The 17369-nt window shown below is 33.6% G+C and overlaps 1 protein-coding gene across 1 annotated transcript in view; it reads left to right on the plus strand.

Annotated features, from left to right (window-relative positions):
- The first annotated feature begins 175 nt into the window (after window positions 1–175).
- The window catches only part of Tnks (tankyrase), a 96582-nt gene continuing 79388 nt past the window's right edge, over window positions 176–17369 (plus strand). Inside the window, exons 1-2 of the mRNA XM_069828229.1 lie at window positions 176–440; window positions 906–1130. Of these exons, the coding sequence (XP_069684330.1) occupies window positions 227–440; window positions 906–1130 (439 nt within the window). The 5' untranslated portion in view covers window positions 176–226. The remainder of the gene's footprint in view (window positions 441–905; window positions 1131–17369) is intronic.

The raw sequence follows: 17369 nt of genomic DNA on the forward strand, positions 1-17369 counted from the left end.
TAGTAGTCTCGCCTAAAGTTATTTATTCGGAAAATGATTGTTACTACATTTATTCTGTTACCACTTTTTAATTTTTCGAAATGAGAATGTTTATTTGAAATTTTGGAGTGTAAAATATGGCACTGTAACCAAAATGGAAGCATGTTCAGGAAGAACCCACGTAACCAGTGTTCGCACATTTGAACATATACGGGCACTCTCGTAGTTTACATCATAATCTCGTCACATGAGAGAGTTCAACAATAATAAAATGGCGAATCGTAGATCTATATTAGCTGCTTCAATAGAACCTCTTTCTTCTTCAAGCGACCCATTACGAGAACTTTTTGAAGCATGCAAAACAGGAGACATATCTAGAGTTAAGAAGTTAATATCGCCTCAAACTGTAAATGCCAGAGATACAGCAGGAAGGAAATCAACTCCACTGCACTTTGCAGCTGGTGAGTGTTTCCCCTTCCCATTGTCAATATTTCTGTCAGGTGTACACACGGAAGTAAACATTGTTGAGTGACTGGTTTTTCTTGCGGGATTGCAGGAATTTCGATTTTATCACTTGCTTTCCTATATATTGTAAAGAAGTAATATTGATTGAAATATCGTCTTATATTAATATTGTATGGTATTTTTTAATAAAATAAATTAAGTGATTTTTTTATGATAAGACTAGAAGCACAAGGCTATCTTTCATTTAAGATTAACTCACTCGTAAGAAATTAAATTATTTACAATTGTAGCTTATCATACCTACTTTTAAACATACACACAATTTATTACAATTAACGAGTTTAATAATTGCGACATTTTATTTGGTATACCTACTGACTGATATAAGCATACTTCCTGTCATTGTGTTTGTGATCTTTGTAATTCGAGTGAACAGGAATTAACTTTGAATTAAATATTAGGTTATGGTCGTCGGGACGTAGTGGAGTTTCTTCTGGCTGCGGGAGCATCTATTCAAGCACGTGATGATGGAGGACTTCACCCCCTCCACAATGCGTGTTCATTTGGGCATGCGGATGTAGTACGGTTACTACTAGAAGCAGGTGCCAATCCTAACACTCGTGACAACTGGAATTATACCCCTTTGCACGAAGCAGCTATCAAGGGAAAAGTTGATGTCTGTATAGGTATGTTCTGTCTGTTAATATAATATTTTAACATAAAGACTTCATTGCTCAGAGTAACAATGCATTTCTTCAAACTTCAAGTTTGGTGCTATTTCTAAGAACATGCTGGCGTGTTTTCTGTATTTGAATACCGATATTTTTATTGTTGGATAGCATTAAACCAAATGTCTGCGATGGTTCTTATTTTTTTAAATAATTTTCTAAACATTTTAAATAGGCCTAAAATGTCCTCATTTGAACCTAGTATGTCATTATTTTGAGAATTCCAGGTAGGCCTAAATGTACTAGACTAGAAAAATTTGATCACACGTTAATGATACCGGTACATATCTCGCTGTAATTTTTCATACTGAATTTTCACTTCCGAAATCACCGGAACTACCTCAGCGCTAGTTTCATCCAAATATTATTTTCAACACACTCCCTTAATTACCGTATAGCCTACAATGTTTTACTTAAAAAACACGAAATTCAAACTCATTTCAGCAAAAAAAATCTCTATATAGTTTGAATTTATTAGACAAAGGTTTTGCAAATATATTAGGACTCAGAAACCAGTAACTGTTGCTGCCTTTTGTCTTCCTTCTTGTGTTTTCCTTTATTTTTCGACTCCAATTCATCTTATATTAGTGTCACAATCAAAATATCGTTTTGGTTTCTGTACATTATCTTTTGGTCTCAAGTTATATCTCTTAACTTGGCCTTGTTCAGCTTCTTGGTTTCTTAAAGAAAGTTGAATTTCATCCTCAATTTTTTTCTTCTATATTTCTTATTTCCTCAAAATTTTGTTCTGTACCAGTATCTATAATTTCTTGCTTCTTCTGCTATGTTTTCACTATTGACATTTTACGATCTGAAAATAAATCTCTTAAAATTGTAACTTTTCTCTTCTCAGGGCCCCACAAACAGTAACCATTCAGAATAGGCTATATCCGACAAACACAAATTCCTTGCTTGATTATCCAACTTCTTCAAATATCCTAAAACTTTCGCATAAGCCTTGCTTTCAAATATCTGCAGTGTTGATAAATTTGATTTCCTTTCAGACCATTTTTCTATTGGAGTTACATGTGTAGTTGTCGTTGGACTTCTGTTTAATATGTATGCTCACTTTGTCGATGACTACAATCATTGATGCCATGACTTCGGTTTTTCATTTCAAGAAGTATTAAGCTTATAAGACGAAGAATTAGTTGAAAAATTGATTTTCAGCAGTAAGTCCAGCTTCCACTTTAAGTGGTAAGGTGAATAGACATAATGTTTGATTGTGGAGAACTGAGAATCCTCTTGCTTTTTTGGAATGTATGCGGAATTTTCCAAAAGTTAATGTCTGCTGCGCTGTGTCATATGAGAAGATGTGTGGATCCTTCGCTTTTGCAGAAGGGACAGTAAAGCACTTCACTATTTTGATATACCTACTGATACGCTGGTTGAGGCTACAGCTACTGAAAGTTAAGCCCAACAAGACGAAGCTCCACCATAGTTTTACCATGAAATGTGTCTGATCTATGCATACAATATGAAAATGAAACTGGGGAGATCATTTGTAGTAGTCCTGCGTAACTGAAAACATAAAAATTAATTAGGGGCCTAATAGTTATTGCCATTTAACAAAAGAAATTTCTTTGCCCATTTTAATTCAACATAAAATTGTTAACTACTGGTAGCTGACCTATTATGTTCATTCCAACAAGCGGTTCGTGGACCAGTTCATGTACGGTTCCTGTACCATCTTATGCGCATGTGCTAGTTGAACATCTGCTATGGGATTGAAACTGGACTGGATGCTGTTGGAACACTTTTGCGGATCATTATGTACTAAATCCAGAGATGCTATAACTGTGATCATCTTTGCTAAGAACAGGATGCTTAATTATTATCGTTTCGCAGCTAATTCTAATTGCAGAAAATAGAATTTCGATCATTTTCTATAAAAATATGACAAAAAATATGGAAGGCAAGAATTCCGATAATTCAATGTCGTGTACTGGGGGATTCTTATCTAAAAATAGTTTTTTTTTTTAATTATTAATTTATGTATGTTATTTATTATACTTTTAATCAAAGCTGCATGTTGGAATTGTAATTAACTACAGTAGAACTTGGTTATAGCGACCTCGTTTTGTGCGACACCTCGCCTATAACTTCAAATATTCTGTGGTCCCAACTAATTCCCCATAAGGCATATGCTTTCCTACCTTGCTTAATACGACAAACGCATATGCGTCTACCTCGCATATAACGTCATTTTCAAACCTCAGTTTGGAATACAATTTTCTAAGAACCAAAGTATTTTAAGAAATATTTTGTTGAAATCTGACCCTGACAAATTCTTTACAGTCTCCTGTCACAGACCTCTGGAATGCAGGCAGATTCCCCACCCATTGTAACCTGCCCGAATTCGTGTGGTATTAGATCAGTTTCGATAGGAAGTTTTCACTAAGTGCACGCATTTTAATGCAGTATGGCCACTAAAAGAAGTGAGTGACGTTTTAGAAGTCATTAGAGTTATGAACATATTCTATGAAGCTAGGGAAGGGAGCAGTGAAATTGCAACTGAAATTATGAACATAGAATGTAATTTAGCCCTAGAAAGTGTGTATTGGGCAAGTAGAAGACAACAGAGTAAAATGACTGATTAGTTCACTTCTAAGTAAAGTAGTTTGGTGAGTACTGAACAAACTGTTTTAATACAGAATACTGTATTTATAATTGTAGGCCTACGTGTATTTTATTACGTTCATTGTAGGCTTAAATGTCAATACATAAATCTAAAATAAGTCTAATTAAATTTGTTATTTTTCATTTTCCACCTCACTAGATTGATAATGTGAATCTCGGTTACTATGACACTCGTTTATAACAACATAATGTTTAAGGTCCCTTGTATGTCGTTATAACCAAGTTCTACTGTATTTCCATACCCAAATAATTTCCATTCCCTTTCTTTCTGGCGACAATTTAAATTAAATCTCTAGTTTTATTATTCACTGCACTATCACTTTTCATCTTAGCCTCAATGATGTGAACAGTCGATCATGTCTTTCTTCAGTATCCAGGAGATGCTGGTGAGCTTATGTGCATGCGCGTCTCGCGTACTCTTCCGTACATGCCTCAATCCACTGACTACTTCTGACCGTTCCAAACCAGGATAGTAGTTAAATATAACATTTGGGTTGCATTCAAAAAGTATTGATTATTCAATCTATCTTAAATAAGAAGCAATTAATTAGTGTCAAAAATTTGTTGGAACACCCGACTGCAGTACATGTTTCCAGTTCAGGACTGGTTCGAATTGTGTTGGAATGCTTTTTCTGTACTGCGCATGCTCACGATAGTTACGGACGGTTCCTGTTGTTGGAACGAACCTATTATAACAGTGTCACAGAAAGTTTGGTTCAACTAGTTCACTGCAATCAGTTACTTAATGTAGTTTTTGATATACGGGATATTAAGGGCCGATTATATAAAGAGTTTGAACTGAGATAAGGGTTAAAAATGGTCGCCAGTCAAGTTGAACCAAGATTTTCTATTGTATAAACCTTAATCTAAGTCGATGTTATCTCAATCTAAGTTCATATTTAACTTTCGAATTTTCACAGATTAATATCCTTGAATGTGGATTAGTAGCATTCAAATTTAATATTTAACTGGTTCTGAAGCATAAAGCAAGAATTTTCGTGTATCCTAACTGTATATAACAACTTTATTGAGGTGAATTATGTCTATTTTGAATGATAGTTATTTAAATAACATTATTTAAGATTGTAGAGTTTATTCTTTAACAGAAGTAAGGTTATGGATATCGATATTGAGAAATGTTATTCTACATCCGAAATACAAACGTCAATTATTGTTCATCACTTAAAAATAAAAATGCATGAAATTGTTGATAATCTAATGAATTATAAATCCAAAACTATTAATGTTATCAGGAATCATTTTACACTGTTTTATATTCTTCAAGTTTATTTGGAAATTCATAAATGTTCAATATTATGTTCATTGTATCATGTGACACACATCAAGATGATAGTCTAGTTCAGGAGCATCCAAACGTTTATATTTGTAGGGCCGGTAACTACAAGGAAGAACAGTCACGAACCATATGTTATACTGAAAGTAATTCCTGAATATACAAATAAATTTATAATACAATAACTTTCAGTAAATATTTCGCAGGAAAAAACTTTGTTATGCATTTAATTTTACTTCTGATACTAGTTAATTTTGCAAATTTTAGTATAGAGAAATATGGAACTAGCTTTTTGAAATTTTCAAAAGACATATTGGTCCGACAAGTTAGCATGTAAATGAAATACATATAAAGAGTCCTTCAATAACTGTCTTATTAACCTAAAGAATGATATAAAAATTACATTAGGTCATTTATACAATCAAAACATGACAAGCGCTTTCGCCAATTAATGGCATCTACAGGTCTAGTAACATATAGTGATACGTGAGCTTAAAGACAGGAATAGTGTGGCAAAACAAATATTTACATCATGCAATTATCGAATCTTATTGTTTTGCCACACTATTCCTGTCTTTATGCTCACAGTATCACTATATGTTACTTGATCTGAAGATGCCATTAATATTGGTGAAAGCGCTTGTCACGTTTTGATTGTATAAATGACCTACCGGTAATGTAATTTTTGTATCATTCTTTAGGTTAATAAGACAGTTATTGAAGGACTTTTTATACTTATTTCATTTAGCTTTTTGAAGGTAAAAGATTGTTTTTGTCTAGTTTCTGTTCATTGGTGCTGAGGAGCAAGACATCTTAAAGGTGTTCGTCACTCAAGCCCAATCTCAATTTTGATTTTTGAATTTTCATTTTTGAAAATGCTTGCTCACATGGGCTATATATACGTCGATGAGAACTTGGACATTATAAAATGCTAGGCTTGGTTTTTGAAAGCTGAATTCTTTTCATCTAGTATTAATTTACAGTTTTATCAGATCATTAGGATCAAGGACTCCTTTCACTGCATCATCACTCTGCTAATCTAGCTGGTCTAATTGCATTTGTTTCGGTGAATTGTGAACAGTACAGACAAATAGAGGCGAAAACAAAGAAATTTAAGGATCCATTTTCATAAAATCTAGAAATCTTTTAATGCCCCCAATAAAAAAGAGTTACTTCTGAAAGATATTTCAGGGTAATTGTAAATCATTGACTGTAGGAAAATGGCCCAAATTTTTCACAGAAGTTTGTCTCTTGAATAACTTTAACTTTAAATGAAATGATTTCACTACACTATATGCATCATCCTGGGTTCAAATCCTGGTTAGGACAAGTTATCTGGTTGAGATTTTTTCAGGGTTTTCCCTCAACCCATTAAGAGCAAATGCTATGTAACTTTCGGCATTGGACCCTGGACTCATTCGCTAGCATTATCATCTTCATCTCACTAAGACACTCGATAACCATAGCAGTTGATAAAGTGTCGTAAAATAACGAACTAAAAAATGTATGCATCTTTGATTAATTTATCTTTGCCTTGTAATACTGTGTTCAGATCATTCAAATGTTTTGTTAAATCAACAAGAAATGCTAAGCAGGATTACCATCAATGTCACTTACCAATTCACACAGACGACATTTTTTCTTCAAGAAATTGCGAATTTCCTCTCACAGAAAAAAAACCTTGTCAATGTGTGACCACAGCTCAGTCACCTCCTTCTACATGGTAAATTGCATCACTACATTCACTACTGGTAATATGAACTAATTGTATCACATGCAGCGTTGCCAGGTTTCACTTGAGACACATTGAAACAGTTGTATTCAAGAAATAAAACTCTTAAATTGCTGGTAATTTGATATAAAACTAAGTATGTACTAAGAATGAAGGCGGGCCACATAAAAAGCCATGGCATGCTAGATGTGGCCCGTGAGTCGTAGTTTGATTGGCCCAAAGTTGTTATATAATACCAGTTACACTCAATAAGAATTGAATATGGTCTGAAGACATTCTTAGAAAGTTGCAAAAGCTGGTACTATCGTAGCTATATTAAATCAATCTTCTTAATGTATCCAGCTGTTTGCTGACAACATAAAGTCCACTGTAGTCTATTCAGTTGTTGTTTTTCACGAGAAATGAGGGGTATTTTGATCGGTGTTCATTATAGATGCCTGTTGCTAGTAGGCGAGTTGGGATGTAGTCAACATATACTGCAGGGCTGTATCTTCTTTAACTGGTACTGATGATTTTAATTTACTTCTTTTGTCGTTTATGGATGGACAATATAGAAGAATGTGTTCCAGATCTTCATCATGATTATTACACCACAGACAAGTAGGATTATCAGACTCATGGAGTTCCTCAGTGTAAAATTCTCCGGAGGTAAAATAGTCCCTCAATCGGATCTCCGGATAGGGACTGCACTGAGAGATGCCAAGAATCGTACTAAAGCAGTTATTTGGAACACCAAAAGTCACACCGTCCAGTCAATCAGAGCCAAGTAGCTATATTAAGTGTTCAAACGATTTTTACTGACTTAATTCTACACTTCTTTGCCACACTTTTCTTCTATGCATTTCACTGACACCACTGGAGTACATAAGGTTCGTTCCAACAAGCGGTTCATGGATCAGTTCATGTACGGTTCCTATACCATCTTATGCGCATGCGTAGTTGAGCATCTGCTATGGGATTGAAACTGGACTGGACGCTGTTGGAATGCTTTCGCGGATCGTTATGTACTAAATCCAGAGATGCTATAACTGTGATCATCTTTGCTAAGAACGGGATGTTAATTATTATCGTTTCGCAGCCAATTCTAATTGCAGAAAATAGAATTTCGATCATTTTCTATAAAAATATGACAAAAACTATGGAAGGCAAGAATTCCGATAATTCAACGTCGTGTATTGGGGGACTGTCATCTAAAAATAGTTCTTTTTTTAATTATTAATGTATGTACGTTATTTATTATATTTTTAATCAAAGCTGCATGTTGAAATTGTAATTAACTGTTTCAATACCCAAATAATTTCCATTCCCTTTCTTTTTGGCGAAACTTTAAATTAAATCTCTAGTTTTATTATTCGTCTGTACTGTCACTTTTCATCTTTAACCTCAATGATGTGAACAGTCGATCATGTCTTTCTTCAGTATCCAGGAGACGTTGGTGAGCTTATGCGCATGCGCGTCTTGCGTACTCTTCCGTACATGCCTCAATCCACGGACTATTTTTGACCGTTCCGAACCCGTGTCAAAAGCTTGTTGGAACACCCGACTGCAGTACATGTTTCTGGTTCAGGGCTGGTTCGGATTGTGTTGGAACGCTTTTTTTGTACTGCACATGCTCACGATGGTTATGGACGGTTCCTGACTGCTGTTGGAACGAACCTACAGTTAATTTAAAATGAGGCAAGAGGAAGTATTTTCTTCTTCCTAATCCATATTTTAACTTCTTCAACATGTGATTCTGATGTGAACAGAATGTTGAAGAAGTTCTGTTAAAGTTAATTAGTAATTAATATTGTCAATTAAAGATGTACAGCAGCCATCAGCAGATATGTCATCGTGTTGCCTGTTACTAAGTGACGTTGCAGGGACAGGCAAGGAATACACATCCCCCTCCCAATGAACTCTTTGCAGATACATTGTATAAGCAGCTACCAGTGGCGTAACATATAGATAGCTAAGCATGGCTCTGACCAAAGCTAGGAAACTTGTATTTAAAGAAGAATGGGAGAAGACGTATTTTTCTTGTGCTTATGGAAACAATTGTATATGTTTGTGCTCGTAGTTAATTCCCGATTTATCACGAAAATCGTCTGTAGCTGCATTTAGATTGGCAACAGGCCATAATTGTTTGGCCAAACACCTGCATAGAATTGGAATATATCAGTCCCCTAACTGCTCACTGTGCAACTCAAACCAAGAAATGGATTCGGAACTCCTCAAAATCTGTGCTTCATTGGCTGACCATGATAGTATCTTTGAAAAATATTGGAGTGCAAGAGGTCAAATGACTTTATTGTCAAACGCCTGGCATTAGAAAACGACAACATGTTTGTGCTTGAAAGTTTTAAAGGGCATTTATCAACACAATATCAAACGTCATTATAATGTTGCCTATGTCATAAAGAGCATCAGAAGTTAACAAGTAACTCTGAATTCATATCATACATGTCAGTAAAATGATTATTCATATCTTGAAATAATGTTCATTATGAAGTTTTGTAAGTATGTCAATCAATCAAATGCTCAGAGCATTTGATTTTATCTAAAATGTTGATAGCTGTGCAGTTTAGTATGTGATGCAAATCCATAGTTGAATCTTCTTCTCTACAGAGAATACATTTTGATGATTTATAAATTTCAGTTCTGAAGAGACGTGCTGCCAAACAGTCATTTCCAGTTACTAGGTTAAAGATAGCCACTGCTGGCCTTCTTGGAGAATTAGGGATCAAATTTTTATTTTTAATTTTTTAATTTCCTGCCAAGATTTATTTTCACTAACTTATTTTATTGCCACTTCATATTATCTGTTTATAATTTTCCTTTATTAATAATTTTGTAAATATGTAGGGTTATTCAAAAGTCAGAAAACTTTTGAAATCGCTGAAGTTCTGTTCAAAATAATGGTTGACAAAATGAAAGCACAATTTAATTTAAAAAATTAGAGTTCTGATAAAATGCTAAGATTTGCATGACAGTATATTGTTTGGTGTTATCCAGGGCATGGAGGCAAACCTTGCCTTCAAACAGTTGTTATTCAGAAACAAATTATTTCATAAAGCAGTCGTCCTTGTTGACTCCCAAGCAGCAATGCAGGCAATCAAAGCAAACGGTGTACAATAATCAAACAGTAAACATTCAAGAAGTCTGAAAGATCATCAAATTTCTAAACAGCCTCCATAAAACCTAGTATTTCATTGAATTCCCTCACAATGGGGACTGAAATTGCAGACCAACTGGCCAAGAAGGGAACCAAACTATTATAACTAGGGAGCAGATTTTTATGTGCTAAAAATTTTAAATATATATATTTTTATGTGCTAAAAAGTACGAAAATATTTGCTAAAAATAAAAAAAAAAATAAAAAAATTTTTTTTTTTAATATGAGAAAAATACCTTATTTAGCTTGAAAAAAAAAATGTTACTAGGTACTCACCAACCACACTTGAGTGCTAGTAGTTGGCCGAGAATTGCAGTGAACAACAAAGGTCATCTCCAAATTCTCCAACACAAATGCATGCCAACTATCTCTGAACAACGACTTTTACTATGAAAACGATCTTTCCACATCACAGGACGTCAGACGTGCATATTTAAAGAGAGGAATGTCACAAACACAAACACCGTCAATTTCACCTATAGGCACACCCTCCAATACTTGAGCAACTTCACACATTTTTTTATATCCGTTGTTTTTCCCTAACACATTCTGGAATTTGTCCCTTAGTACTTGTACTTCTGAACCTGGTAGCGAGTCTAGTTTAATTTCCACAGCATGCACCTCCCTGTTTCAGACAACAGGTTTTTGGATGTTTCGAGTTTTTTTTATGGTGTCACACAAAAATCTTAGATTTGCTAATAGGAAAGCCAAATCACTTTTTTAAACAACAATCTTTCAGTATATCTTGAAGGATATCGATTGACGAAGCCCGATAACAGGGAGTCACAACAATATATATTGCCTTACTTGATAGACATGAGCGAGAGGCGAGAGATTTGTTTAAATTAAATAATGTTCACAAACAAAGCGTGGAATGAAATTATCTTCAGCAACAATAAACATTCTTGATTATGTGTTGCAAGATCTCTCCTTGTCCAAGTTAATTTATTCTCTGATAATAACACTGATATGCTGCCTAGCAGTTCTCAGAACTTGGGGCGATACTATTATGAAAATGGATCACGGATACACCACACAGCACTTAGAAACACCAAGCAACCAAGAATTCTTAAAAAGATAACGTACTTCTGAGTGACATAATTGATTTAACTTAGTTTTAAAATATTTAAAAGTTCTTGTAAAAAAATTATTTAAGTAAAAAATCTCCAAGATTTATGTATTTATAATACATTTCCTGAAAATATGTATTTACATAAATTTTGTGAAAATATGTGTTTTTATGTGAAATAAAATTTGGGTTTTAAACTTGAAACTTCATGTTCGGAATGTTTAACTTTGTTAATTGTGTTTTATCCCACGCAAAAAGAATATTTAATTACATAAGAATCCGCTCCTTAATTATAACCAGTAAAGGCAACAGACAACATAAGACACGAAATATAATCAAAAGTCTCCGAATGTTTAAAAACAAAACAACTGGCAGGAGACAAACCATGGGAAAATTACCAAAACAGAGAGAAATACAAAAATAAACTCATGCAAGAAACAACTGCAACTTTTAGACTGACAACACAACATAACTGCTTAGTTGCTCTCTCACAAAATAGGCATTTATAAAACAAATTGGGACAAGTTACCTGGTTCAGGTTTTTCGAGGGTTTTCCCTCAACCCATTAATAGCAAATACTGGGTAACTTCCGATGCTGGACCGCGGACTCATTTTGTTTGCATTATCACTTTCATTTCACTTAGATGCTCGATAGCAATCGCCATTGTTAAAGCATTGTAAAATAAGCCAATAAAAATTTAAAACAAAAACCTGTACTGTCTGTGAGAAAGAAAATCTGAATATGATTTATCATCATCCACCATATTCGGTCCTGCTGGCCCTTCACATTCCTGTATTTGGGCCAGCAGTCCTGTTCTTACACTACTTATGACATCTATACATTAAGACAATTAAGTGATCGATGCAAGCTCTTTCCTTCGTTCATGAACTGTGCCCTTACATATCCATTCATTTCATAATTTAATGTCTACCATTCACTATTGTACTACTTCTATCTTATTCTAATTACCCCTATTCCTAACATTTTCATTTACTATTTAATTCAGTCCCTATTTTCTCTACAATTCCTCTTCATTTACCGTTGTTAACTTTTCTTTGTATTATACTTATGATATAAATTAATTAATTTTCATGTTCCCTATCCACCATTGACTTTCCTTCTTTCTTTATTACTTCCTAATCCCTACTGACCTATACCATGGCTAAACCCTACTCCTAGCTCACCTTACTCTTTAATTCATTACATTGAGCACTATTCTTTACCTTCTAATTGAATATAAACACCTTAAGCTACACCTATTATTCAGTCAGTACTCTCCGTCCTTTCTCAGTGCAGATTCATCTGCTATTTTATTCCCCACTGACACACCATTTTCTTAAATTATAGATTGGCTTTTCTTTATTATTACCTCTTCATTTCTCGCTATCTGCTCAATTCACATTATCTATATTTTCTCTCCTTTTTTCCCCCTTATCTTCTGAAAAATAAAATAAAAAATGGATAACAATCACTTACTACAATGCAAAAGCCTAAATAAACATCTTCAGGTGAATAAAAACGTCATCTCCCTTTTCTAGATTGAATAGAATAAAATCTCCAAAACTGCCATTAGAATCAGTCAATCTTCTTAATGTATCCAGCTGTTTGCTGACAACATAAAGTCCACTGTAGTCTGTTCAATTTTTGTTTTTCATGAGAAATGAGGAGTATTTTGATCGGTGTTCATTATAGATGTCTGTTGCTAGTAGCCAGAGTTGGGGTGTAGTCAGTATATACTGCAGGGCTGTGTCTTCTGCAACTGGTACTGCCATTAGAAGAAAAAGAAGAAATGATATCACAATATTTATTTTCAATTATTGTTTCATTATGGTAGTTTTGGTAATATTTATTTCAGAATGTTACAAAGAAGAGCTATTTGAACTATTGTTGTGTGGCTTATTGTGTTTTTCTTTTCACATAATATTTTACTAAAAATAATAGTTTTGTTTCTACAGACTCTGAATGGTATTATTCAGTGTTATAAATGTAATAGATAATAGATCATTATTCTGAGGAGATTTAGAGCTCTAAATAGAGTTGTGAACCGAATTGTCTGTCTAGATTTGGGAGCCTGTTGAAAATATTTGAAGAGACTGGTTCCATGATACAGCAGAGGGGAAAAATAAAGTTTTGGTAGATGAACTTCTATAGAACATTGTATAAATGAATGGTTCAATTATTTTACAAGAAAAAATACCGAATAGGAACATGCAATGCAAGAAAAGTTGATATAAATGAGCTACTCAACACTATGGCAAATTTTCAGAAGTAAAACTGTAGCCTAATGAAATGAAAATTCTTTTTGAACCTAAGGAGGCTGACAAAGAAATTCATGTCAACTTCTCTTTACAAATCTAGCAGAAATACAAATGAAATTTTGTGGAGAGGTGAGGCTCCTTTTAAACAGGGGTATCAATACTCATAATTGGTTGATACATAATATGAATGCTGTCATTCACCAAGGACCGACTACAGGATGTGAAAGTCACGTTTCAAATCACATTTTTATCATAGGACTATATTATTATAGAAAACATTAACATAACACATTAAAGTTGCAATCATTAATGGATTGCATTACTTTAGTCTGCTATAAGAATACGTGTTATTGAAATTACAGAATAATGACATTGAAAAATTGTACCTTTATGCAAGATAACACATCTCTTTCCATCCATCACCCAATAAAAGAACTACTGAGAAACACTTTTCGAAATGACATCTTAGATCAGCATTTCCAAATACCTTTTTCTCTGTAGGGTTACTTACAAAAAAAAAAGAGTTTTACTGTTTACTTTCTTGCTCTCTGATACCGAAGATTTGGAGCAGTTAGTTACTTAAGAAATGTAAAACATTTTGCAGGATTGCCTTACTGAGAAACAAAATAGCAGTTGTATTTTAATGTTATATTAATAGTATTTTATATAATAAATTATATTCTTTTATAAATGACAAGTGTTATTTTTATGTAAATCTTAATTTTAGTAATGTGTCTTGATGTTTAAATAAATCCATATATAACATGACACCTTTCTGAGCTAAATTTCTTCAGTACTCTTTAAACATGAAAGCATTGTCCTTTGTCTGAACTCTGTTAAATGTATTGATACTTGTCACACTTATAGTGTTCCTACTTCTGTCATTTTTTGTTGCATTTGTGTCTTACATTTGTGTCTTAATGAGCTCCTGTCAAACCTCCCCTCAAACTGGACACAATTTTAGTTCTCCACAGCAGAAAGACAAACATAAAAAAATTGCTATCCAAACTAACTCCATATGAAAACTTAGTGTTACCACAGTTTAGTATATACAATTGCGAAGCTCAATACCTAATAAATATGCATACATAGATAGTTGCTGACCACCAGGATTGCTACTATCGCCTCAGCACAGACCCTTTCCGGAGCAGACGATAATGTATGTTCGGGTTTTCTATTTCAGTGTATGGAGCTCAGTGAAATATTATATTATAACTTTATTGCGTATCATTGCTAAGTTTTATTTAGTGTAATGTGTCCATAAGTTCCGTTTACTTCTTATTGTATAATTTGTTGCAGAAATAATTACTAAACTGTGTTATTTTAAAGTGAAGAGAATTTTACATGTTAACATAATCTATTTGCATCAACATTTTAAGTTTAGAATGGAAGCTATTTTGAGGTTTAATAAAAAAAGAATTTATATTGTGATTTTAATTTAGCACATCTACCTTCCTTAATTGTAGATAGAAAATTTACCATACCACTCCTATGAAATTAGTGTATGTACGATTGTGTTACTTCGTCTCTTAGAAAGTAGATAAATACAATAATTCAGTACGTACTCGATTGTAGTATTAAAATACAAATTGAATGTGCGGCATATCATCCATGACATTATACTTAATTATAATGTATAATTGCGAATATAGGAATATAAATGATAACCTATAATTTCCATATGACATAACATAGGCCTACATATGTAATGGCAGGGCATTGGAGACTTTGTAAATCTAGTTGCTCTAGTAACAGCGCTGTGAGGTTACCGTATTTCAATATAGTCAAGTGTCCGAAGGTCAATAAGGCAGCACTCATAAAGCGATGGAACTAGCACTGAGGTAGTTCCTGCAATTTCGGAAGTGAAAATCGTTGAATTTATAAGAGATTTTTTGTGGAAGTGCAAGTGATCGTATAAGCAAGGCATAATAAAAGCCAAAACTAACCAAACCTAACCTGTCACAGATCCGTATATGCAAGGAGTATGAGTACAAAAGAACTACCTCTGCGCTAGTTTAGCCTATTAACATAGTACATAAATCAGACTTCAGATTGGAGTACCGTAAGAAATGAATAAATACAACTGAAATAGAGACAAATTGTATTTACAAGTTGTCACACGTAATTTTATGTTTAATTATAATGTATAAATGCGAATATTGAAGTATTGGTACAGTAAACATAACCTATAATTTCAACATATCAAAATATCCGTGTGGTGCAACTGAAAATTATTGAATCGTGCATAAATGAATGTACAAGAATTTCGCAATATTTAATCCAAATAAAGTCAGGTATTACACATACGAACAACGTAATTTTCACACCAAAAATAATATTACACCTTAACTCGCAAGTGAATTATGTCTGAAGTGTCTCATAATCATTGTTTTAAATTTATTAATGCAATTACACTACATTTTAGAGAAATATATGTTACTTTTTATGCATTGCAACTAATTTATATGGTTGAAACGCCACCCTCCGTGATCGGGTTAAGCGAGTCACATGGTCTGCCTATATTAAATCACGATGGCAGTGATACAGTCTGTTGTTCCTAGTACTCACAGCGCTCCAATCTGCTAGCAACTATCGCGAGAAATGCAAAAAATCATCCCAAGCTTCGCAACTGTATATACTAAACTGTGGTGTTACTGTATATTAAGAAACACAGAGAAAATAATTGAAGTTCCCATGCTCTGTGAATCATCCTGTCATATGACATGAGTTAAGGTCGTGCACTGAATATACTGTGTCAGCTGAGTACTGTCTGCTCAAGACCTGGGCTGTTATTTGAATGGTTTCATTTCACAACCTTACAACTAGTATGGGTATCTCTTTTTTTTTTTTTATCTGCTTTGGAGATTTAACTGATGTGTGCAGTGTGAGGTAATGTTTAACATGAGCTCATTAACAGTTCCTTTGTTTGTTCTTGTTTTGAAATTTTGCATTTGGACAGCTGTTTTCAGTCTGCAATTGAATTATTTTGCTGTTGAAAGCCTTTGAGTATAACACAAGCATTACTAGGATCACTCATTATCGAGGAGACAACATTAATTTGTAAAATGACATCAAAAACATTTTCCTTGCATTTTTAACTACATAATATGTCCTGATTGTAGCCATGCAGTGTAAAATATTACCATGGCAACTAAAACTTACCATTAAGCAAAGCCTGCGTGGTATAGTAGAAAAACAAAGTACAATAAAAATGTAAGGGTAAGGAAAAAGTTTTTTGTGCGAGATTGTGCGTATTTGCTTGTTTTCCGCACAGAACCAATACGTGGTAAGTGTGAAATACCACATTCAGTATTCCCAACGTAACACACATAACAATTTCCCTCTTCTTACTGCTTAAGCGCGACATTCATTTTACTGCTTTAGGCTTTTAACATATTATTTTTAGAGACGTTTAACATAGTAATAATTATAAATTGGAAACTTATCACTGCAATTTCACCTAAATTGCAACGTTAATTATTGTTTTTAAATATTTGCAAAAATTAAGTAAAGTCTACTACTCCACGAAACTTATTGCATTCCTGATACAAGTAACATTAAGGAAGCCGTGAAAAAATCAACAAGATTCCAGATGCCGATGTTATTACTGCAATATGTTATATAAATAATATTGTTAAAATACTAAAATGAAAAATAAATCATTACATAACCTTACCGTTTGTTTTAAGTTCGCATTTATAGACTGGGGGAAAAAAAAAGACAGACATATATCATGGCCTGCTGGAGTATAGTAAACACAGAAAACATTTTATAGCAACAATGTTGAAGAAAGATATTTTGGTTTTCCAAAGTTGCCGTCATTAAACTGAAACCAACATGGAGATTTCATTGCAACTAATTAGAAATTCGTCTTTCAGGTATGTAATAAACGATCTTCGCACAAAATAATGTACGATACACGAGCGGTATGTTTGTTTTCATGTTCTCGGAAATTAAAAAAGCTCAACTACGTTTCGCTTTTTCAATCTTTTCCTCGAACATGAAAACGTCAACATACCGCTCTTGTAATGTATATTACTATGATGTCA

Source organism: Periplaneta americana, chromosome 6, assembly GCF_040183065.1.
Source record: "Periplaneta americana isolate PAMFEO1 chromosome 6, P.americana_PAMFEO1_priV1, whole genome shotgun sequence".
Lineage (NCBI taxonomy): Eukaryota > Metazoa > Arthropoda > Insecta > Blattodea > Blattidae > Periplaneta > Periplaneta americana.